Source organism: Ammospiza nelsoni, chromosome 3 (genome assembly GCF_027579445.1).
Source record: "Ammospiza nelsoni isolate bAmmNel1 chromosome 3, bAmmNel1.pri, whole genome shotgun sequence".
Classification (NCBI taxonomy): Eukaryota; Metazoa; Chordata; class Aves; order Passeriformes; family Passerellidae; genus Ammospiza; species Ammospiza nelsoni.
In genome coordinates, this window is record NC_080635.1 from 37,178,571 (window position 1) to 37,203,345 (window position 24,775).

The 24,775-nt window shown below is 39.1% G+C and overlaps 1 protein-coding gene across 9 annotated transcripts in view; it reads left to right on the top strand.

Moving 5' to 3' along the window:
- Positions 1 to 24,775, top strand: part of LTBP1 (latent transforming growth factor beta binding protein 1) — a 186,506-nt gene that overhangs the window by 129,730 nt on the left and 32,001 nt on the right. For all 9 annotated transcript variants that reach the window (XM_059467847.1, XM_059467848.1, XM_059467845.1 and 6 more), the window contains 7 exons: positions 2,144 to 2,263; positions 4,933 to 5,055; positions 7,067 to 7,189; positions 11,921 to 12,043; positions 14,562 to 14,687; positions 20,984 to 21,109; positions 23,280 to 23,423. In XM_059467847.1, the coding sequence (XP_059323830.1) occupies positions 2,144 to 2,263; positions 4,933 to 5,055; positions 7,067 to 7,189; positions 11,921 to 12,043; positions 14,562 to 14,687; positions 20,984 to 21,109; positions 23,280 to 23,423 (885 nt within the window). The remainder of the gene's footprint in view (positions 1 to 2,143; positions 2,264 to 4,932; positions 5,056 to 7,066; positions 7,190 to 11,920; positions 12,044 to 14,561; positions 14,688 to 20,983; positions 21,110 to 23,279; positions 23,424 to 24,775) is intronic.

Genomic DNA, 24,775 nt, shown 5'->3' on the forward strand with positions numbered 1-24,775 from the left:
GCAATGATAAAAGTCTTATTCCAATTTTTTTTTTATTTATTTAAATGTTTCACAAACTCCACTCTTACAACTAGTCTTTGCAAATCTTCTCTGACTAGGGAATCTGTAATTCAGTTAGGCTATAAATCAGACTCTTACACTACATCAAATTTGTTATTAACTTGTATTTTAAATAGTGTGGTGGTAGTCCTCTATAATTTAACTTAACAAAATGTAATTTCTGAAACCAAATTCTCTCTTGAAAGTTATTTAAGGTTGCTTGAGGGGAAAATGCTCCTACATTAATCCATCAAACCAAGGAAATGATACATTTGGGCAATCATTTCACCATGTCATCACTCTACTGACAGATTTCTAATTTCACAAAAAACTTCCTTCCACCCCCTCCACAGTTCAAAAACAAAGGCAAGAATCCTCCAGGCTGCACACAATACTCAGGGCTCACTTGCACTTCCTCACCCCATCCTCATTCTGCCTTCAAGCTGTACTCCCACAAGCTCTGTCACAGGCCTAGCCAGGGAAATGTAAAGAGTGCATAGATGTTCTTGTAAATTCTGTTGTTTCTGTAGAACAGTGTTTTAGTCATAGCTGAACATCATTGCACAGGATGAAGAATTCTCATAGAATCTTCTTGTGATTTTTTTTAATGCTTTGCTACATCTAGACTTTATTTTGACTAAAAATTTCTGAACCAGGTGCATCATTCATGTTCTGAAGGCAGGCACAGTCCACAATTCTGAGAAGAAATTGGAGCAGAAGTGTGATTTTCTTTGTTAATTAAGTTAAAAAAAAAAAAAAACCAAAAAAACTCCCACAGCAGTTTAATGAGAAACTTTTCCAGGTCTGCATTGTAGCTACTGAAGAAGCCTGTTAGTGTTTTTATGAGAAAGTATTCTAAGCTGGACAATTGTGATTTTACAAAAAATTGTGATTTGCCTATATCCAGTGAGATGTTTGGAGCTGGAATATTCAATTCTCTCAACCTTGGAGCATTGTCCAGTTAAATTACAAGTGTTGGGAGCTCCTTGAGTTCTGTGAGCTTGTTCTTAAAACTAGGAGTGAATTCCCTCCCTATGATCTGTGCTCAAGTAGCAGTCCTTAATTGCAGAAGACAAAACTGCTAGGCCTGGGGCAGGAAAAGGATGGAAGCTTAGGAAGCTGAGTTTAGAGGTGACTGACAATTTAATTAGTTCTGTGCACTGCATGAAGGAAGTATTTAATGGGAAAGATTATAATTATTATGTAATTAAATACCATATTATAAAATGATCTCACATGTGCGAGCAGACTGCAAGGAGACTGCCTACACAGTTTTAATTCCAGAATCTTCTGATCATTGGTCACTTAACAGCAACTTGTCTTTGAATGTTGTTTTCTGTGTGCAGTCTCCTCTAGATTGCATATGTTGGATGTCTGGGTTTCCTAGGGGCAGGATGAGAAGTTGTTCGTGCTCAGAGCCTGAACATGAGTTCCATGACGTTTTCAGGACCTCTCTCTTCTTGTCATGGGCATTCTAGGACCCTGCCTGATGCAGAAAGTCCCTCTCTCACCCTAAACATTGCCAGCCTCAGTGATGTGGCTTGTGCCTTCTTTCAGCCAAAATTAACTCCTTACTCCATGTAAACCTCTTTGATTCTCATTCACACAATTATGTTTTTGTCCCAATAGCACTTGCATGCTGAATAACTCTATAGCATTGGAAAATACCAAATTGTGCTTTGCTTTTGGAAGCCAGAGTTACAATTTTACTGAAGTTCCAATGAACTTCCAAAGTCTTACTATAGGAAGAATCTCGGGCACTTCAGTATGATAAAGGAGTAACATGTAGAGTAAAGGAAAGTTATTTTTACATGTGGTAGCCAGAAATCTGATATGCTGTATGTTCTGGAAGACCTACCAAAGATTTTTAGTAAAACAGAGAATTCAGATTCAGCTGCATGTATTATGAGCTACTCTATTTCTGAGATGCCCCTTTGCTGGTACAAATATGTGTGAACTTGTTCTTTCCTGTGTCTCTATCAGATAAATTACACAACTCTTTAAATGCTTTTGTATCTCAGGAAGAGAGTCAGAGTAACCAGATTATTATTCAGTGTTCTACTATGGCTTTGACCAGTATTTCCTTTTATCTTCCCTTTTGAAGACATCGATGAGTGCCTGACTCCAACTACCTGTCCAGATGCACAGTGCCTTAATGCTCCTGGCTCCTACCAGTGCATTCCTTGCAGGGTGGGGTTCAGAGGCTGGAACGGACAGTGCCATGGTATGTTTAGTACTCTTTGTCTCTCTGGTTAAGCTCTTTTTCTGTACCTATTTATGGAAATAGCTTGGTTGAAAATTCCCTGACAAAACTTTCAGTTGTTTCATTCTTGCTAACCAGGTTAGTCGGAGGGGAATGAGAGAAGTCAGTTCTTTGCTCAGAACTAAGTCATGCAAGGAATATGTCTTGATTTAAAGTGATAATTTTTTCCTTGTATTACTTCATGTAGCTTTCCTTTGTTCCTTTGTCTTATGAAATGTTCTAAGCCTAGACATTCTTACTCACTTCATTAGTGATGTGATCACTCCGTTTTTTGTTTATCCTAGGCTTACATCATGTTGGAAATGAGCCATACATATTTTAGAAAATGTAATGCAGACATTTTTTCTTAAATCTGTATTTCTGCAATATGGCACCACTTAAATACACCAAAAAGGAAAATATTTCCCATTATCTGTGAAGGATATTTAAATCCATTGTTCCATAAATTCATTTGTTTCTCCTGTTAGTTTAGATCAGTTGCAGCTCTTCTGTTTTTCCACAGTGCTGTTTTCAGTAATTTTTTTACTTCACTTCATTCCTCTGCCTGCACTTTATCCTACAGATAGGTCTTTGATGCCATTTATATTGTAATCTTGCAGGATTTAAAGCCAGGAACATAGCCACTTCTGTTTTATTAAGCCAAGTCCATCAGTTCACTTCAAACTCAGGTAGACTACATTTATCTGGAGTTTAGGTGGGAATGTTCAGTGTGTATTGGAAGAAATGGAAAAGGACACTTGCACAGCCTGACTCCTCATTGTCTTGAAATTGTCACTGTCCCAGGTCCCTCACTGCATTTGTGTTGTACAGGGACTATTTGAAATAATTAATTGATTTTTAAGTTCACTTTCAACCACTGATTAATTTTTTATTCCATTTTTATCTCTGCACATTTTCACATTCAAATAAAGTCAGATATCATGACGTATCTAGAGCACACTTCTGTGTATTGATGAACAAATTTAAAAAGTAGATTGGCAAAACTTTCTAAATCACTTCATCCTTGCGATTATCACTGTGGTGGATTTTGAAGCTGCATGGTTTAACTATCAATATTCAAATTGTACAGTTTTAAGGATCCCATTAGAAGATACCAAAACTAATACAGAGGTAAGCAGAGCTAATCCACATACCTCTAGCCCTACTGTAGGGAGCACCAACAGAATCAGTTATAACTCTGGATTTCATCTCAGAAAATTTAAGTTCTGTTCCTGGCTTTTCTGTTGGCATCATGTGGAAAACTCTTGATCTTTGAATCCCATCCAAAAATCAGAAATAGTATTCAAGATTTCTTTGTCAAGCAGCTTGGAGATGCAAGTGAATCTGTAAGAAGCAGTTTTGTTCTTTGGTTGGAAATTTGTGTGCTTGAATTGGGTTCTCTGTGTTTGAACAGATTCTTCAGTCAGAGCATTGATCATGTACTTGGCTCTCTCTGATGGAGAGCCAAGATTGTGTTTTGTAGAGCAAGCACAATTAGCAACACTAGTGAGTGGGAGATAAGCCTTGGAGAAAGCAATGAGGAGTGGCACCACTGAATGCCATAGCACAGCACCTGTGAATCTGTGCTGTCATATCTCCAAGGATGTCTGTCACTCCTTCTGCTTGGCCAGGCTGCAACAGGCCATGTTATTTACAGAGCTAGTTCCTCAAGTGAGGAACTGAGAGTTGTAGGTCACTGGGAATGTGGATGATAGTGGTGATTTTGTTTGTGGGGGAAAGATGGGCTTTGTCAAAGGCAGGTGGTACAGGAGCTTGCAAAGAGCCATGCCTCTAAACACATGTGAGGAAAATAGTTACTGCACATATTCACAACAGCTAATAAGGGTTCTGATGATGGTTTAAAGATGTCGAATCTTCCAGCTCTCCCTGTGCTACAGCTGTCTAAATGGCTCCAGTGCCTCAAATAATTAGCTGATGGGTTTTGTGTGCTTTGTGGTGGCAGAAGACAGGATAATTGGGAGTAATATGATTTCTGGCACATAAAAACAAACAAAGGGTAGTTCTTTTCCTGCATCAGTGAAGCTAAAAAAATACAGCATTTTTCCGTAAAAAAAGGACATGTGCTTACTACTGCAAACCCGAAAGAAAGAAATAAAATTGGAATTATTTTTTTTTCCTGTGTAAACCACTTCTAATTGTTATTTTAGAATACAGAATTAATTCTGGCTGGATTTATAGTAAAATATGTTTCTTGTTTTATCTTTATATTTGCTTTTTGCTTTGTTGATTTATACAAATTGCCTTCAGAAGGAATTCTTGAAAATTACTGTTAAGTAGCAACACAGCAATTTTCATGTTGGCTAAAGAAAGTGGCCCATCTAATTAATACCTTTCAGAGAAGGATGAAAGTAGATGTGCATGGGATAGTGTATAGGGAATAAAAGCTGCTTTCAAGTCTTTCTAAAGAAAGGATGGTTTGTGACTAGGAGGAGAGATTTTGCATAATCCAGTTAAGTTTCTTGATGAGTGTAGTAGAGTAGCCTTACAAAGTGCTAAAGTGCTAAAATCGCATTGAAATAAATTCCTCAGGAATAATAGTCATCTTTATGATGTAATTTGAATATATTCCCAAGCTCAACTGAAAGGTGGTTGTACCCCAGTGAATTTCTTGCACTTTTTTTTATTCACAGATATAAATGAATGTCAGTATGGCAGTCACTGTACAAATGGACGTTGTGAGAATACAGAGGGATCCTTCAGGTGTTTTTGTGCGCAGGGTTTCAAACTCTCTGCATCAAAGGATCAGTGTGAAGGTAAGAAAGAATATTACTAAAATTCATGAGGTTGCATTTACCTTTCAGATAATATTTTTAATTTTTTTTTAATCTTGCTTTTAAATGTATAACACTGATGCTAAAAAGACAGAAATGTAAGAATGTGTATTTCCATTTTATGGTTTCTACAATCACGTTGTAGATCTTGACATATGTTATAAAGCCAGTCAAGAACATGTAGTAATATTTATATTGCAAAATCCATGGCATATCTGGCATTTCAGAGCTTTAAGGACAGTGGCTTTTGCTTTTCTTTCTATCTTTTTTTTTTCCCTACCATGTGGGTGAGTGAAATCAAAAAACCTAGGCTGCTGCCCTTTGGAGCCCAGCAGTGTCAGTTACCACTGAGCAGTTAACCCTGCCTGCACTGGTGTCTCTGTATTTCCAGCAGTACACTGAGAGAGAGAGAGAGAACTTGGTGGTGTGTTTCTAGGAACAGTTCCCGTGCCTCTAAAGTGTCAGTTTCCACATTTCTTTCACATCTAAAATTCCTGTCAAGACTTCTCCAGTGGAACAAAATTAGGTCTGAAGTTAGGGTGAAGTAGTGTGAGGGTGAACCTAGAGCATGTACAGGAGGTATAAATATTCCTCTCATTAACTAGAGAGTACTTGAAACTTTTCCCTAATGGTGAAAATCTGAGACAGTGTCTCCAGGCTGTGGAAGTGCACAGTCACTTACATGTTTCTTGTCAGATGTTGGATTTCCTTCTTTTGCCTTTCCCTCAGCCTTCCCTAAATGTCTCTGTACAGCACCAAATACTTTCAGACTTCTGAGTGCTAAAAATAATACAGTAAAACTAAATGATCGTTCATATAAATTTGTCAGGAAGTTTGAAACAAAACATCAGTGTAAGTGTCTTGAGTGAGTTAAATGTGCTGTTCAGGAGACACAGCAGACTGATCTTGGGGAAAATATGTAGACAAAATTTGACTGCTTCCTCTGAGCCTTTCATGGAAAAGAGCCCTTGCCAAGCTGAGCTGGCATGTGCAGACTGTTCTTCTTAAAGTGCACCCTTCTAAGTAAGGACCCATACACATGCCCAGTTGCTTCATGGAGCCTCACAGATTTCAGTGATCCTTAAATTCTAAACTTCTGTGGTTGCAAGGAACCGTTACTTAAGAGGTCAGACTGTTCAGCCATAACACAGACCTGAAAAACCTCATTGAGTAGCACTCTCCCGTTTGAATTGAAGTGTATTTCCAGAAAGACTTTCAGCTGTGCCAAAATGCCAGAAGTGACCAAGAACTCACCATGTCAATTTAAACACTGCTTCTTAATGAATATTTTACAAATAACAGAGGGAAAATAGGCTTCCTAGCTCAAACAAGGCATGTGCTATGTTCTGAATTCAAAGTGCCACTTGCCTCCAATACTTTTAGTTTTCCATAGGAAAATATAAATTTGATGTTCAAATCCATCTGTTAGCTCAGGCTGACCCCAGTTTATGAGAGCTGAAGCACAGAGGGATTAGCAGTGTTGTGGAAGCAAAGAGACATTTCTCCAGTTATTAATCATACTGCTACTGCAAGAATTTCAAGGAGCCTTAACTTAATAGGGGATTAGCCTGTCAGTGTGCATCTGAAAACCACACCCTGTTAAAAGGTGGTGATCCTGCTGGAAAGTATTTTGTGGGTTTTGCTGATTCACTGGAGCGGCTGACTTGTTACCTCTGCCAGATATAACAGAAACAAAAGCAGCTCTCAGGCAGCATGTGTGTGTATTTGTGAGTCTGTGTGTACCCCATTGTGCATGAGGGATAAATTGGTGTTACAGGAGAGAATGTTGAACACCGTCGTCTCAAGGAAAAAACACAGTCTGCAGTTTCATACAATTTTATGCATTACATTGTCTGTATTTAATAAACACAAACAAGTGAAGCAGTACTGGATACTGATACCGTGCTTTGCTGTTTTGTTCAGACTTGGTCTTTGTACCATTTGATGAGTAGCTGGTATTTTCAGATGTGTAAGAGTTTCACTGTCTCTGCAGATATTAACGAATGCCAGCAGCGATCAGTCTGTACAAATGGACGCTGCAGGAACACAGAAGGATCTTTCAGATGTATCTGTAGCCAAGGCTACTCCTTGTCATCTACTGGAGATCAGTGTGAAGGTAAGTTTAGGGACTCAGCTGCTGACTTAATTTTATTGAATAAGATCTTGAGTATTTCAGCTATAGGAGTGAACTCTTTGGAGAAAAAATATATGTTGCCTCTCTTTCTTTCTCTACACTGCCAACCATTCGTTCCCACCAACACAGCCACATATTTAATGGATTCTTAGAAATAGTACCTGTCATCTTTCCACATACAAAAAGTTCGGACATGTGCTTCCAACAGTAAGATTGGAAGACCAATTGATATTATTACTGAGAACAAGTCAGCCTTTCCAAACCTTGTTATTTAAGTTCTGACACAGAGGCTCTGTATTACAAAAGCTTCTGCCAGTATATGCTAGTCTCATAGGGGCCTGCTAGTTAAAACTGCTTCTCCAGCTGGTTTTGGGAACCTGCAGCCAGCCACCACAGTCACACATGTGCACTGGCAAGAGTGCACATGAAAGAAAAGCATTTAGTAGATGACAAGTTCCAGCAGGATCTACTGGAGCTCACAGTTTGCACTGTCTCAAACTGCAATCTAGGTACTGAGCTTGCAAAAACAAAATAAAGAAGTGAAAGATGTACAATATATGTAGCAAGAAATGCTGTGTTGTAGAAAAAAAAAATTCTCTTATCTCTTAAGTAAAACAATTTAATTGTCCCATAATTGGCAAACTGATATTTTTTTCTATTGGAGCATTTCAAAGCTACTCCCTCTTCTCTGTTGTTGGCTACCATCTGATATGGTACATCTGCTGCACTACTCATGGTCACCTTGAGAATGCAAGATTACTTACCAGCAAGCTCCAGGAAAGATTCTATCTCAATTGCTTTCTTATCTCACACTAGCAGTGAAAAGTAGCTAAGAGGCATTTAAGGTCTCACTGTACGTGGGGCATTAGCTCATAAAAGCTTTTTGGTCTCTGGTGTGCTTTCTGTAACTGCTGATGCTTTGCAAGATACAGCTTCTTACAGCTGTTCTACCAAACAGTGTTCTGCTGCTAGGTTATCCTCCACACACTTGGAAAGCAGTCCTCACCTTCTCCCTCACAGCAACAGGTCAGGAATCCTCCTCTTCAAGTGATGCAGGCAGAAGAGCAGTTCCTCCTGGGCCAACCAAATGCTGTTTGCTCAAGACAAACTTGTAACAGACTTTATCATAACTGATTACGCTGGATTGGAATGGACACATGGAATGTGGACACATCCACATTCCATGAGTGACAGTAACTCTTGCATTTCTCATCAACAAGGAGTAAGGATATCTTATAAAATCTCCCCAGCACACTGATACTCTTTGGTCCTGAGCTATTTGGAGAATATGTTCATGGAAGAACTTAACACACTTAACATCATTCATGCTGAGTCCCAGCATCTCTTGCATCAGCTTCAAGAAATGTGGGCTGATGATGCAATGGACTAGAAATTTTCATCAAATAATTTTGCTCTCATCTGTCTTCAAGATCTTCACGAATTGCAGCAGATGCAGAGATACCCTGTCAAGAATCAAAGAAAAATGTGGTGTAATGGATCACAGGTCCTTCTGCCTCCCAAAGACAGAAGAGATAATATGGTATCATTTGTGACAACTGCTAATCTAACTTGCTCTAAGTAGACTTCAGATGAAATTTCAAACTTCTCTTCAGACTGCTTTGGTGCTTTTCAAACAGCCCAAGAACTCATGGTAGCTGTTGCAGCTCTCCATCACCTGGCCTGTCACGATAGGTCCATACTTTAACTCTTACTCCTGCTTAAAGGCAGTTTTCAAGACAAAATAGTTTCAGACATTTTCAAGGCAAAAGAAGAGGGGTTGTATCAAACAAGAAAAAAGAGTAAAACCATTCCCTTACTCAAAGATATTTGTCTCATTTAAAAATCTGGAACCAAATTTACAGCTTCTCCACCCAGTGACAGAATGGTTAATTTCTGTAGCCATGGTTTGTTTGCTGAAGACTTCTGTAAATATTGCAAGTCCTGCAAAAATACTTAATCTCTTGAAGTGGAATAAGTTCTTCTGTGCTTTCATTATATCCCTTCAAAATTTTCTGAAGTACAGGATATTACAACCTGCTTTTTGCACCTTGGAAACTAAAGAGACAATCACCTCAAGAAGACATGCAGTGTTTTGCCACATAATGGCCTCTGATTTTTGGATTAGCTTATTTACCTCAATGTTTTATAACACTTCACAGAGAAAGCAGAAAAGAGATTACAAAAACTGTGAGCATAGCACAGCACAATTGTCTGGAAAAAACAAAGTGGTTCAAATTTTGTCCAGTTTCTCAAGAGCCAGGCGTGGACATTTGTCACATCTGGATACCCAAAGAATGTGTGATGCTGTAAAACAAATGTGATTAGCAAACCACTTGCAAGAAATGTGTTTGTTTAATTAAGTTTTCTTCTGGTGCAGGCGTTTTCTTAAAGATGTTGCATGCAAGAAGCATTTTGCTGCTTTGATCATTATAACTTGTGCAAACTTCTAGGGGTATTGTAGAATTCAGCAGAATTATGCTGTGCTCATTTTCAGCTGTGCTTTTTGCAACTCCCTGGCTGAAGTTTTTGTCTGGAAGCCCTTGTGCAGTGTTTTACTTGTGTAAGAATGGAAGTTATTTGAAAATAACTGGTACACATCAATGTATACAACTATACATGCAGTATTATCTTCAAGATACACACCCACATGTGTGTTTATCTTCTGCCTTAGTCTGTCATTCAGCACCTTGTTCTTGAGATGAAGTGACATTGAGACTTTCTGCTCATTGTTGCCTGAATAAGAGGGAGCACAAAGTGTGAGGGCACCTGTGAGGCCTTGTCTCAGCCAAAAAGGAGGGGAATATGCTCCAACAGGACTTACATACAGACTGTAAATCTCAAAAAACCTGTGTTACTGCAAGAAAGTCTGAAGCTTAAGTCTCTGCTGTTCTCCTAGAGCTTTCAGAGATTTTGCTAGCCAAAATGTTCAAGACATGCATGTGTAAGGGTGGTAAAAAGCAGTGAATGCCTTAAGATTTTTCTGGGGATGCCACTGATTTTTCTGGGGATTCTCATGCAGCATTCATAGGGTATATGAAGAGTTGCATCAGAGAGAGGGAGGTTTGCATCCTATATGGAAAATAATGCAGTTTTACTGAATTTGGCAGAAGGCACCTTCTTGTTGTGAGACTTGGCATTAACTTAGCACAAGGGAGTAATTATTTTTTCTCATGCTCTAGTCAAAATTAATTGCTTTTTAAATAAGCCACAATTTGTTTTGCACTTGAAAATGGTTATAAAACATGTGGTTATCTTAAAGGTCATAACTTTGTCAACATTAAGTGCAATTTTATCTTCAATAACATTCATTTGTGTAAGAGAGCTATCCCTATTTCTTACTTTTATTAAATAGATTGAATCCCAAGGAGAATGATAGAGTGTGGGCTTCCAAAGATAAATGTAGAAATGAGGTCATGTCCTCTTTTCAATTACAATTGCTATTCATTCCTGCAGCACAGGAAAAAATTACAATTCTAATCAGCTAAAATCCATACTTAAAAAATCAGAGTAATCAAAGGTACTGGGAAAAGTCTTTGATTACTGTTTTTCAAAGGAAGCTAACGACCTTATCAACGCAATAGACTGGGTAGATGATTAGGTAGAGCTCTGTGGAGACTGAGGGAAGTTGCTTATGAGACAGTATTTTTAATTTGTCTCTCACTTTCTGTTTGCTTTTAGAACTTAGAGGCACAGGCACCAAATACCTTGTGATCTTTAGCTGCAGTGAAACCAAAGCTGTATAATGTCACTGGAATGTCGGCACTTGCTGACTTAATCCTGTATCCAGAGTAGCTGTACTCTGGTTCCTCCACTGGGCTGCCTTTAAGCCCTTTGAAAGACTAAGGGAAGAAAAGACTTTAGGTGGAGACAGTGCCAGTGTCCTGTTCTTGAAATACTTGATTATCTTGTGTCTAGTTTTCATCCTGAAACTTTCCCTGCTGTGTGTCAGCCGTTTATCCCATGGATATTGAGGCACTAGAGCAGAGTGTACAGGCCTGAGGCTTGATCCTGAACATGGTGTGCTGGAGCTGGGAAACAAGATCCTGTGTGCATGGATTCTGGAGCTGGATTTATGGCTGGGGTGCCGCACTGTGCAAAAGCAGCCATGCAGCTGCATGACCCAGCTGCTAAAAGCCTGTGAAATGGCTGTGTTGCATCTCGGGAGCTGCATGGAAAGCTCCCCATTAGCACAGCGGTGCCCACAGTGTGGTCCTGTTCCATGTGGCTGTGGTGTGAGCAGGCTCCCCAGGCACGTCCTGCCTGCTGTGACACACCAGCTCTGCTTGGGCTTGCCCACTCCCAGGGGGATGCCTGAGTCAGTCACTTCCAGCTCTTGGATTTCTATGTGGGGGTTTAAACATGTCCAAAGAAGACTATTTTAAATTTGCCTTAGTAGGTAGTTTTTGTGTCTGTCTTCTCAATGTGCAGCTGCTTGGATTTCTTTTTAACTGCATTACTGTTATGATGTGCTTTTGTGAGAGATGAAGATGAGTCATATTTGCTAGGAATTAATCACATACAAACTCAAATTTCAAAGCCCTCTTGAAATATGAGAAGTTTGATGACACAATGAAAGGAAAATAACAAAGAATCCTAAAGCGTAGTAAACTTGATTTCCATGTATGCACACAGTTGCTTCAAGTTATGTTGAAACTTTTAAAAGTTTCATCAGTTTTAACATCATCTAATAATTCAGTTGCCTTTTTATTTCAGATGTTGATGAATGCTTTCAAGACAGCAATGTTTGCCTAAGAGGAAGCTGCATAAATACTGAAGGGTCCTACAAATGCACTTGTCCAGATGGTTTCCAGCAGATAGCAAATAGGGGATGTCAAGGTATGAAGTAGGTGTAAAACATCCCTGGATTATTATTATAAATGTTCAGATTTGTAAGTGTAACTTGTGATAGTCACAGACCTTGCTAAGGAAGAGAAACTAATTTATCATTTGTAGTGCTTTTTACTCTTCTTATTTTCTACTCTCTTTCATTCTCTTCTCTCTGTAAATGTATGCGGAGAAATTATTTCAAGAGGCTGAAGTCTCAGCCTTCATAACTTGAAAGAGAATCTATGTTAGGACTAACAGAGATGCATGCTGCTTTTTTCCCAAATCCTGGAAACGTTTATTTTGACAGAGCATTCTATGTGTTGTGAATCAGAGCTGTAACAAGAACAGCTGCAGTGTTAGCATTAAAGTTGCTTTAGATACTGCCTCTTTAAAACACTTGCAGTACTTTGTGGAGGATGGGTGGGGATGAAGAAAATGTGTTACCTGAGACTGAGTCAGCATTGCCAAACCTAGGAAAACACTTCCCAGGTTTTAGTTCTGAACAATCCCATCTTCATGTTGGCACAACACCCAGGCATGCCTCATCACTTTTGCCCACTGTTTTTGTGAGACAGAAGCCATGGTATTAGAGCTGGAAAGTGACAACATGTTCATGTTCTAAATGGCTGAAGGACCAGAACACTGGACTTTGCTTTGGCTGCTCACTTGTGCAGAGTATAGACTTGAGCTGAGAAACTGGATTCCAGCTCATCCACATTGAAGGTCTTCTGCAACAAACACTAAATTCCTTGTGAAAGTTCTGAGTGTTCTATGTGACTGCTTTCTTATTCAGAAAATGCTGCATTCAGCGTACAGAAGTGCTGTATTAGACCTTGCTTTAGCAGATAAAAGAGAATTGACCACAAGCTGAAATCAATGGCAGCTTTGATATCCCTCTAATCTCTTCACTTTGCCATCTAAAGTAGTAGATACATGCCTCATATTTTAAATGGATAAATATAACAAAACTGAAAGCACTTGTGAGCCAGCTAAGGGACAGACAGTGCAAACAGAGAGCTATTGAATTAAACTGGCAAATTTATCACAGAGTGCAGTGTCTGCAATTTGAATCTGGACTAGACTAGAAGTTGGGGATATGCGTTTTGGTAAGGAGAAAATTGAAAAGACTCCAAAACTTGAGAAAGTGCAGTTTGCTCTTTCAGAGGTATTATACTCAATTTCCCTAACACTGGTAATTTTGTTTTCCTGCCTTTTAATACATCATTCTACCTTGTGTAATCAGCTGGCTTGGTTTCCAGTATTTTTCTGGCAGTTTTAAGACAGCTAAATCTTGAGTACAGGATGAGAAGGTACAATACTGTCCTTGTCATTGCTGATCTCCCACCATTCCCAACTTTCAGAGGGCTTCAGGAAGTAGTTGATGGTTTGCTTTTGCTATGATTTGAGAAAGCTTTGTACATGTAGGTGTTGTGTTCAGCACAGTGCACTTACTTTTCCTTAGGCACCTCATGCAGATACAACTTCCCCGAGCTGCCTGCCTCTTTTCTTTCCTCTTATGGCCATGATTTCAGGACACTGGTTAGAAGGTTTACACATAGGCTAGAATCAGTTTGTAGCTAGAGAAAATTCTATAATGATATCATGGTCTTGAGACGGTGATATTGAAATCATAATTTCTGTAGTATATCAAAATTGCTGGCTACTTTGATACATTCTGGATGGCTGTAAGCAGAAAAAGGTACAGTTAAGAATGAGAAATTCTAGTGTTTGGGTAAGGGATGAATAAGCCTCATGAGTCAGTTTTGTTTGTAAATTTGTGCTGGGTTTCAGTATGGTACTGAAAGCTTCTTAGTGGGCTTTTGTAAAGCAAAAAATACAAAAGTACAACTACAACATGAATGATCATTTATATAAAAGTGGTAGTACCTTAATGAAATAATGAAGTCCTTAAGTTCTGAGGGCAGATTTGGTTGCTCACATGAGACATCAATCAAAAGGAAATACTTGTTTTTCAGACTCACAAGTTGGAAAAATGCTTCCTAAGTCAAAAATAGAATGAAACAAAAGAGACTGATAAGCTCTTATATAGCAATCTTTTGGGATCATTCCCACTCCCCATCAGCAAAAAAGAGCATTTGGATTTAAATTATGTAAAATCAGCCTTCTGGGAAAGATGCAGCTCCAAACCTGCTAGTAACGTGTGGAGTCAGACACCAAAGTTGACTGGTGTGCAGCCATGAAAGAGCAGTGAGATGGGGCTGAGAATACCTGTAACACAGAAGAAATGTGTGCTAGGGTGGTGCCTATGCTGATTTCCCACCAGTCACTCTCTGCTTATCCTCATCACAGAGTGGTGTAGCAAGAGTATGATGCAGCAGAACAGATTGACATACATACAGAGTTTGAGAAGGGTCCCAGGAGATTTGGTTACTCTGGAAGATGAGCCGTTCACACAGCTATTTACATAGCCAGTGGAGATAGAAGCTGCTTTTAAGACTAATTGAATTTAGGCTTAATATCAAGGCTGTGATGATTTGCAAAGCTCTAAATGTCTCTGTGCTTTCAGATATCAATGAATGTGAGAGATCTGACCTCTGTTCACCACATGGAGAGTGTCTAAACACGGATGGTTCCTACCAGTGCATATGTGAGCGGGGCTTTTCTGTGTCTGCAGATGGCAGAACATGTGAAGGTGAGACCAGTTACAATAATTCATTCCCATTGATTTGCTGTTGTTAGGAGGGTGAGAAAAGTAGTCAGTCAGTCACTACTAACTCTGAAATCTGCCACTTAAATTTCTGTGGGTAAGATACGCATGAATATTCAGGATTATCTAATTTGAAGCTTAAGTGCATTGTCAGCAAGCCTGAGCTACCTGAATGTTCTCATTGCTGTATGGAAGACAGCAGAACCTTGCTTGTCCAAACTTTTAAATAAAATATCCTGATTAAGTTACAGAGTAGTAACTCCAGTGAGAAGTTGTAGTGAAATCCAGTAGTTCTATTATAGAACTTCAGGCATTTTGAAATGGTAGAAATGGAGCAAGTAGCAGTAATTAGATCTTTATAGAAACATCAACCAGGAGCCTGGAATTAAGGGTAACTATGTTTTTTGTGTTGCTATGTCATGAGAATATATCCTGTTGCTAATGGTGTACACACATTTGCAAGTGATGCTGCTCTCCTGCACTGAATTTAAAACAGGACACTTGTGTCCAGTGATACCAAGAAGGTATGTGGCTTTGTGAAGTCAGTGATGCTGATAGAAAATAAACTCTCCCCTAACTAGATTAAGAATGGCTATTCTTATGGTTGAGAGGAGTGTTCAAGGCAGTAAGGCTTGTTGGAAAAGTTCAGAAGGTGAAAAATTAATATGGTAGTATTTCAGCTGGACGCATGCTGAGGGGAACCACTGAGCAGATAGCTCAGTCTTAGAACCAATGGGTAGGGATCTCGAGCACCCAAGAAGTAAGCAACATTCTCTCTCCCAAATTATAGGCCAGTAAATCCATATGTGATTGGTTTTCAGAGGCCAATTCTTCTCATAGTTCACTTAGTGAACTGTGGTGAAAACGTTTGTCCTTTGGTGGATGAAGTACACTGAAACTTGTGTCTGACTGTTGCATCTCCCTGCTTATACCAGAGGAAAATGAGCCTTACAGCTTTATTACTGAAGCTGGCATATAACCTGCCATGTATTTAGTAATGTGATCTCTCATGAAATGAAATACTGTGCTGGCAGGAACACTGTTACGCTTGATGTCAGGGAATAAGTGCTGTAAATTTAGATATAGCATAACATCAAACGCACCATTTGTGTTTCAGTTATTATTGGTAATTATAAAAAAATCTCCAGTGTTCTTTAGTGCTTTTTTATCTCTAAGCATTTACTTCATTTTGTAATCATGGTGTTAGTTGAAAGAAATATTCTCTTACTGCCAAGACAAAAGCCTGGTCAAGTAGGCTAGAGAGAGCAAATCTGAGTAACTCCACTGATTCATGGAGGAGGCAGTATTTTATGATTTGAAGTAATAGGGATAATTCTAAAGCATGTTCGTGGACTCTTTCATCAGCATGTATACACTTCACCCAATATTTGGGAAGGGTATGGCCACATATCTTCAATTGCTCTGCAAGAAAAGTAGTAGCAGGTGTTTTGCCTCACTCTTGAGCATAGCTATAAAAGAAGGGGGAAAAGTGGCTAGAGAAGAATACCGCCTTCTCTTTGTAGAAGCCAAACACTTTATTTCAAAATGAAGCTAGAAGAACGCTTATTAACCTTGTGAAATCAAATTCACAGAAATTTTAAAAAGCACAACTGAAAAGGAACACAATTTTAAAAAGAAATCTGAAGTCATTAGCATCTACTGATAGGAGCTGTAGCAGAAACAATGAGCTCCTCTGCATCTCTGACATTTAATAAAATAGCAGTTTCTAGGGAAAGGCTGCTATTGTATATGATGAAGTAATACAAAGTTAATCTCCATTAGAACAAAGAAGCCAAACTTCTACTAAATAGAGAAAGATGAAATCACAAGATCTTATTTCCAGGATTGTGACTAGTTTTGGAACGTTTTAATGAAGAGTAAAACGAGTACAAAACCAGTTGAGCATGCTTCACAAGTAATTGGTGTTGTGTATGGAATACAGATCAGACTTTATATTCAGCACTTGGAAAAGTATTTTAATAACTTGGCTAAGCAAAGGTACTTCTAGTCTCTGAAGCAGCAGCACTCCTTTTCCACCACAATTAGTTTCTCCATTCTGTCATTTTAATAAAAACAACTCCATAGTTTTGAAGAAACTCATTTTAAGGGAGCACTGATGGCATCAGTGTCAATATTTGTAGTGGTGTCAGCTTCATGCTAAAAAGCAGAACTAAACAAAAGGAATGTGTGACATACTGAAAAAGCGTGTGGCTTCCAGCCGCAGGAGCTACTGTTCTTTACACTAAGTGCCTTTGTGAATTTAATTCAAGTTAAGTGAGTGAGAATAACTGTTTATACCATCAGAGGAAGAACCTGAGAAGATTTTCCTGGATTCACACACCTCTCTGTACCTGGGGAGCAGATTTTCCTGGGGAGACATTTTTTGTATGAGTTTGACTTGGGTTTTTTTGATGTTTGAAACAACAACAGCACAAAACATTTAAGATCCTCATGTGGTTTAGTTCTGGTATGGAGTTTTTGTGGCCATTGGCCAAAATAAACCGAACAGCTGTGGAGACTGTGTCTTCTTCCAAGGTGTAGACAAACTTTTGTTGCAGCAGTGACATTCCACTGCAGCCTGGCCCCAGGCTCAGAAATTTGACTGCACCAGGCTCTCTGAACTGGAGGCTCTCTGAGTGCTCCTTAGTTCCTTGTTGAGCTCTCTGGGGTTCATGTAAAGATGGTGTTTTACCCAGCTGGCTACTAGTCAAATACGTTGGCAAAACCTCAAGTTAGAGGTTCTCTGATGTTTAAGGTTCTCTGCTTCAAGCATCTCTTCTGTCTCCATGTCCCATCCCATATGTCTCTCATTGGCTTCTCACTGCTGCAGCAGGCAGTCCAAAAAAGCTTACTCATCCCACTAGAGCTCTCCCACCTCTACTTCTTCCTTTTTATGTATGCATGTTATAGGTAGCCCTGGAAGTTTCAGAATCAGAGCTCTGCTGCTCTAATCACTTTGCAGGCCTGTCTTAGGAACCAGTTCCTCTTCCAGACATATTGCTATGTAAGTAGATTTCAGTGAGATTTAAATATCATGCTTGAGGTTGAGGTTGCCTTCGTCTTGTTCAGGTTGTCAGAAAACAGGAGCACAGTGTTGAACTGCACAAAAGTGCATGAGTGCACTCATCTTACCTTTTGATTAAAGCAGGCAGCACTGATTAACGGATTCCAAAATAGGTTTTAATTACAGAGAACTGCTTTATTCACTCTATAGACAGAGGATATATTAGTTTCATGCTTAGTTTTTTCCCCTGACTTTGCTTCCATGTAGCAAGAGAATCAAGAGAATTGCCGATTACAAGCCTCGCTCTTTATGGGGTGATTAAAGAAACAAATGTCCTTTCCGGCTGTAAAAAAGAGTCCTTTGAGTGAACTGTCTAGACAAGGAAAAATATTTGGTGCTTGGACCTTCTCTGTAATATCCCATGCACTGAAAGATGTTCAGACTGTACTTTTTAGAAAAAAACTTGTCTTCTGTGGCTGTATTATATACTGAATTAGGGGACTTGCTACAATCACAAGTTTTGTTTCTGTGGCTTTTTTAGGCAATGACCTTGTTTTACCTGTGAAGATCCAGCTGCATGAACCATTCCCCTGTTTCCTTTAACATTTAGGTTTTAAGTAAGAAGAGTTCTGTAATTTGGATAATTCTAAAATCTCCAGTTTCTTCTGCTTAGGTTTTTAACAGGAACTGTCCCGTGGCTCAGGAACTTTTTATTTAACAATAGTTGTTCACTGAAAACACAAACACTTTGTTACTGTCTGTTGTCTGAAATTCCAGGCTGTCAAGTCACCATTGTTTACTCATTTTGAATTCCTTTACTTAGCAGAGCTTTCTGATTAAGAGACAGAGTATTCAGATTTTTTTACTAGATATGTGAAACTCTGCTGATCACATGAGACTATTAATAGCAAATATGTTATGCAGGGACAGTGCACAGCAGCAAGAAGAAGGGACCAGAAAAACACAACTGTAAAAAATTTCCATTGTCTTCCTCCCAGTAACTCCATATGCATCTTTTTATAATTCTGTCACTGTGGGGACTTAAAAAGGAAAAGGTATAAAAGGTAGTTCTTGACCCTTCACCTCTTACAGTCTTTAACACAGATAAGTTGCTTATTTGTGTTGCTGAATTAATTCTACTAAGAAGGACTTGTGGTAGGTTTCAATAAGTTCAAGATCCAGAAACCATCCAAATTTTTGTATTCAATTCCTTGAGAAAAAGCATACTGGATATTGTATTCTTTGCCAAATACAATAGCCCTTTCTAAAATAAATGCCTTAAATATTTTTTCTTTGTTTAATAAATCATGATGTAAAGACCATTAAAATCTTTACTACAAAACTTACGAACCAAATAAATTTTTCTGCCAGTTCCATCTGCAAGTACTTTTTTATAACCATCAATTATACTCATACATGTGTCCTAGATTTTGGTGTATTTAGTGTGTGCAGTTTTTGCCTGCATTTCATATGTGTGCCGAAGTTTGTTAACCAATGAATCAGTTCAGTAGGAGAAGTGAGTTTTCAATCACTTAAACATCCTAACATGAAACTACATGCCTTTCTGAGAAAAATGTTAAAATTTAACAGTTTGTTCCATTGGTACAGAAATTGTCAGAGACAGGTTTTTTAGCCTTTTTAAAAGTGTACATGCGATTCCAAATCTGTTCAGACCCCACCACAGCACACAGGAAAAGCTGGTTTTCAAGATCCCAAAAACACCAGTCCCTGAGGCACACAAAGCTTGTACAGGTAAATTTGAGCACTTGGATGCAGGAGGGCAGCAGAAGAGTTAACAGGCATGGATGGTGATGACATGCTGCTCAAATTTTGGTAGCCTGGGCGGCTGTGACCACACTGTTCCAAGACCAAGAGTTCCCTTTCAACTGACCATAAATCACAATTTAGAAGTAAAAAAGTCCTTGGTTGGTGAGTACTGTCAGGATAAGACTGCAGTGCATCTTTGCTGAGTTCTCTAGGTTTTTGTTTGACACAGGTGTGGACAGCTGGAGGAGTAGGCAGGACTACATTTGAGCCCTACTCTGTCCTTACAGAAAAGCACCAGGTGCTGGTCACCTGTTTGGAAAAGCCTTCTCTCTGTGGCACTGCAAGATTCAGTCCCAACAGTTCTTTAGCTCAGGGAGTGCCAAAGGCCTTCACTGGAGGTAAAATGATGATAGGCTCCATCACATGAAGGGCTACCAAAATGTGCAGAAACAATGATAGGAACAAGCCCTCAGATAAATCACTTTATTCCCCATTTAAAATGCAATTATCCCTTGAGGAAATGTGCAGAAGGAAAGCAGCAGCTTTACTTAATGTTTTTTAGGAAAGAAATACAGCAATATTTTCTCTGCTTCAGACTGCAGAGGAATATAGAAAGCAGAAGGAGTATAGAAATCCTGGTATCCTGGCAGGTTCACAGCTAGTGTTCTTCCTCCTGAAAAGCACCTCATGACATCTTTAATGACCACATATGGCCAGGGCTTTGGGTTTAGGTCTTACTTTGAGTGGAGATAAAAATAACACATTCCTAGCACTTATAACACACTTACAAAAATAAACCATAGTCTGCCACAAGCAGCTCTGCTTCATTATAATTTGATGGGCAGCTGAGTCAAAGAACAGACATGTGCAAATGACTTACTTGTAAGGCAAAAAAAACTGGAACTACAAATGAAAAGGCCAGTAGAGAAAACATTCTGGCATTGGAATTACTTTGTGCACCTGAGCAAGATGACTTGTATGTGTAGATTTACAGGACTTAAGACAGAAGGCTCAGTCCACAGATATTTACCACTAACACTATGAAACTGTGATATGTGCTGAGCCAAAATGAAATCTGTGCAGCACTTCTGCACAGGGGATGTAGCTATACCCTTGAAGTCTTTGTAGGCACAGTGAGTTCAGTTTCACTTGTGTTGTTGACTGTATAATAGTGCGCTGGTAGAATCTATATGTCAGTCAGAGAAATTATTTAAACTATGCTTTAGTCTGTGGTATGTAACATCATGCTGTGGTTGGCAAGTTTACTGAAACAGATGGGTGGAGGCAGTTGCCCATTGCTGACACACTTACTGCAAAGCTAACACTGAAAGAATGTCTTAAATTGTGTGTGCTTCCATTAATTTATGTGTCTTGTCCTTGGTTCCTTCCCAATGTGTCGAGGCGTAGCTGCATCTGTTTGCAAAGTGGCCCCTCTGTGGGTGTTCTGCACTCAGTGAATGTGTGCCTTTGCTGTCACACAGCCTGTCTGATGCTGCAATTCTCCCTGCAGATGTGGACGAGTGTGTGAACGGCACGGTGTGCGGCACTCACGGCTTCTGTGAGAACATGGATGGCTCCTACCGCTGCCTCTGTTACCAGGGCTACCAGGACACGCAGGATGGGCAAGGGTGCACAGGTGAGCTCATGGGTGCTAGCAGTCACTGCTGCAAACTTCAAGGGAACAAAAACAGCATTCCAACAAGACACATTTCACATTTTTGCTTTCTGACAATTTTTTATTAAAGTTATGCCACTTACTAGTAAAATAGGGTTGAGCTCTTCTTTACTCACTGAACTATGTGCCAGATGGAAACTTTATTTAATGAATACCTTTTATTGGGGCAAACAGAAGGCAACAGCAAATAAGCTGAACCACTTATTTTATTTCTTTTAAAAAACCCAAGAAACCTCCTTGTTGGTGCATGTCAGGACCATTCACAAATATAATAGCATGAATTTAATATCTTAGCCTATTAAAGCGCTACATCTGTTTAGTCTGTTAGCTGACTAACCAGAACCCTGCACTACCCCCTGCAGGAAATAACATCTGGAATGTGGCACAGCCAGGCTGAATTAGATGGCACCTCCCAAGGCATATGGTGTTTAAACAGATTTTGATACTAGCTTCCAGCTCCAGGAAAGACACCTATCACCTTGAAATGATGTGGGATTTTTGTAGATGTGTAAATTGTGCACATTTCTTTTGTCACTAATAGGTTTCCAGATCTGTTGTTAATAGTGATGGCTGGAGAATTGAGGCAGCACAAGTTTGTAATATAAAATTAATACCAGATCAAGGAGAGGTATTCATTAAGCAATTTCTTCAAGCCCGGCTCAGGATGAAACACATCCTGGTAACAGAGAGGAGGAATTAGAGGAGGAATTAGAAGTTTTACAGAGTGATTGTATGCCTTTTCTAATATATTAAGTAGTTTTGTTACAAAATTCTTTATGCCATTTGACACTTTGCTTTATAGCAAGGTATATTTTGTCATACAGTGACTTTTCATGGATGAAAACAAATGAAGCAAAGAAAATAAAAGGGGAAAGTAAAGGATGGTGTGAAACTAAATTTAATTTTGAGCTCCTACTAAAGTAATTCTGAACCACAAAATACTGCATTTGCTTGGTTTTTTTTTTTTCTTGTATAATACTGTATAGTATAAAATACTCTTTTAAATTTTGAAGCCAGTTATCATCCAAAACAATTTAAGGGAAAATCAAGTCACTAGTTCCTGACTAGGCAATATTCTCCAAAGAAGACTTTCCTATGACAGGAAGCCAGTAAAAAGATAAAGAAAAATCTGAATGCATTTTTTAAATGTGAGCAAACTCTAAGTTAAAATTCATATTTATATAAAAACACACAAAAATCAACATTTATTCAGATAACTAGATTTTGATAGGCAAGAGGTAAAAAGGATGAAATACTGCTTCACAAGTTTGACCACACTCAGTTATAGGAATTTCTGAACTGTGATGCAGAAATTACTATTTCTGATACTAATCAGCATAATTTCTATCTACTAATGAGATTCTCTCATTAGAAGTAGATTTTCAAATGTCAACATTAGCAACTAAAAAGAAAATAAAGTTCAATGATCTTGGTAGTACTTGGTCCTTGTTTTAACAACCGACAATTCTATCAGTCAAAAAACCAATTCAGGCTAGTTAGCGGGTATATGGAATCTAAGTTAAAAATATGTGGAATTTTTTGGAGGGAGGAATTTTGGAGTGTTCAGTGGGGGTCCCTGGGTGGCCTGGGCACAACATCTGTGGATCCCAGAACAGCCTGTGAGTCCATGCATAGACATATGGTGGCAATGGGGCTGGGGAATTCTCCGTTTGGTGGTTGTTTACAAGAAAAATGGTATTTTGGGAAGGAAAATGAATTCTCTTTTTTGTTAGGCAGTCTGAATCTCACCAAAGCCTCTTCATTTTGCTCCTTGAGTTAGTGAAAGTTTGATAATAAAGATAAGAAAACAAATTTAATTACTCTGAGTCTTAAATCCCAATAAGAGAATACACAGAAAAGCAAGTATTTAACAATGAGAAACATCAAAAAAACTGTGTTCTGGTCTACAATCAGCACCTAATCAACACTAATAGTCTATAAACTTTCAGGGGTCTTTATTTCAAAGGACTTACTACTTGTTTATGAATCCACTTAGGTATTAGTGAGTTTTTAATCCTTCCCCAGAGATCACATCTGTAATCTGGCAGACAGTATTGGCACAGATACAGCAGATAAAAGATCAGTCGGTAGGGGGTCTCAGTTGATTTCTGTTTTGGATTTTTTCCCCCAGATGTGAATGAATGTGAAATGTTGAGTGGAGTATGTGGCGAAGCCCTCTGTGAAAATGTTGACGGTTCTTTCCTGTGTCTGTGCTCCGATGAAAACCAGGAGTACGATCCAATGACTGGACAGTGTCGCTTCCGCACCTCACCAGGTAAAGCACCAGTGGATTCTTGCCTGCTTGGCTTGATTTCAACTGCATGCTGAACCATTGGAAAGGCAAAGCTGGTTGCAGTATTGGTGTTGCTTTAACTACAGCAGAAAAATTGAAATCTTTGTCATTGTCTTGAAAGTGCGTACATGAGAGGTGGTTTTCTAGGACAGAATATGTTATCAGTGAATCATTAGCAGGGAAAATGTAGCAGAAGCACCTTTTAAATGTTATACATCAACAGACTTGGCAGTAATATTGAGCAATTACTACAGGTAAGAGTAAATAGCCTCGCTGACTGTACTGTATGAATGAAATCTGATATGGAATCAAGTCTATGGCCTGAGTGATTTTGGGTTTTGTCCAAACTTTTACAAACACCCATTAGTATGCTTGGACAATGTTTAAGGAAGCATATTATTAAAACCAGGAGTTATATTTAGTTGTGGTTTCCACCCAGATGGCAACCACGCCCCAAGCAGTGACTTACTCCCCTAGAAAGCTCTCTCACAGGTTGAGATAAAGACAAATTAATAGGGAAAGCAAAAGCCACACACACATGCAAAGCAAATCAAGGAATTAATTGACTGCTTCCCATGAGCCAGCAGGTGTTGAGCCATCTCCAGGAGAGCAGGGCCCCATCACACATCACAGTGATGTGGGAAGACAAAAGCCATTACTCCAAACATCCCCTCTCTTCTTCCTTCTCCTCATTTTATATCCTGAGCATGTTGTCATTCAGTCTGGAATATCCTTTTGGTCAGTTTGGGTCACCTGTCCTGGCTCTGTCTCCTCCCATCCTCCCATGCACCCCCAACTTCAGCTCCAGTGTGGCAGAACAAAAAGCAGAAAAGGCTTTGGCTCTCTGTAAGTCCTGCTCAGCAGTAACAAAAACCCTATTTTATCAACCCTGTGCTCAGCATAAATCCAAAAACCAAGTCCATACAAGCCACTGTGAAGAGCTCTGTACCAGCCAAAATCAGCACAATAGTCTTATTAGCGTTGTCTAGATTTAATATGAGTCCTAAGAGAAGGTTGTTGGGAAAGCAAAAACCCAAACCACTACATTGGTGTGAAACCACCTCTGTTGTCAGTCTCTCTTGAAGTGTCCTTGCCTGCTTTACTCCTTTAGTCCATTCCTACTAGTCCATTGTACTGGATTTTTGAGCTTTTCTTATAAAGTGTTTTGGGTGTTGGAAATAGAACTCTTAAAGCTGCCTTCACATTTCTACACTGATCCAGTTTGGAGAAAGGAACAAACCCACAGGACGATGAACAGAGTATAAGAACTGACAGGATTTACTTGCATAGCTTTTTTCAGAAGGCAAATCTTGGTGGTTTTTCCTTGTTTTCTT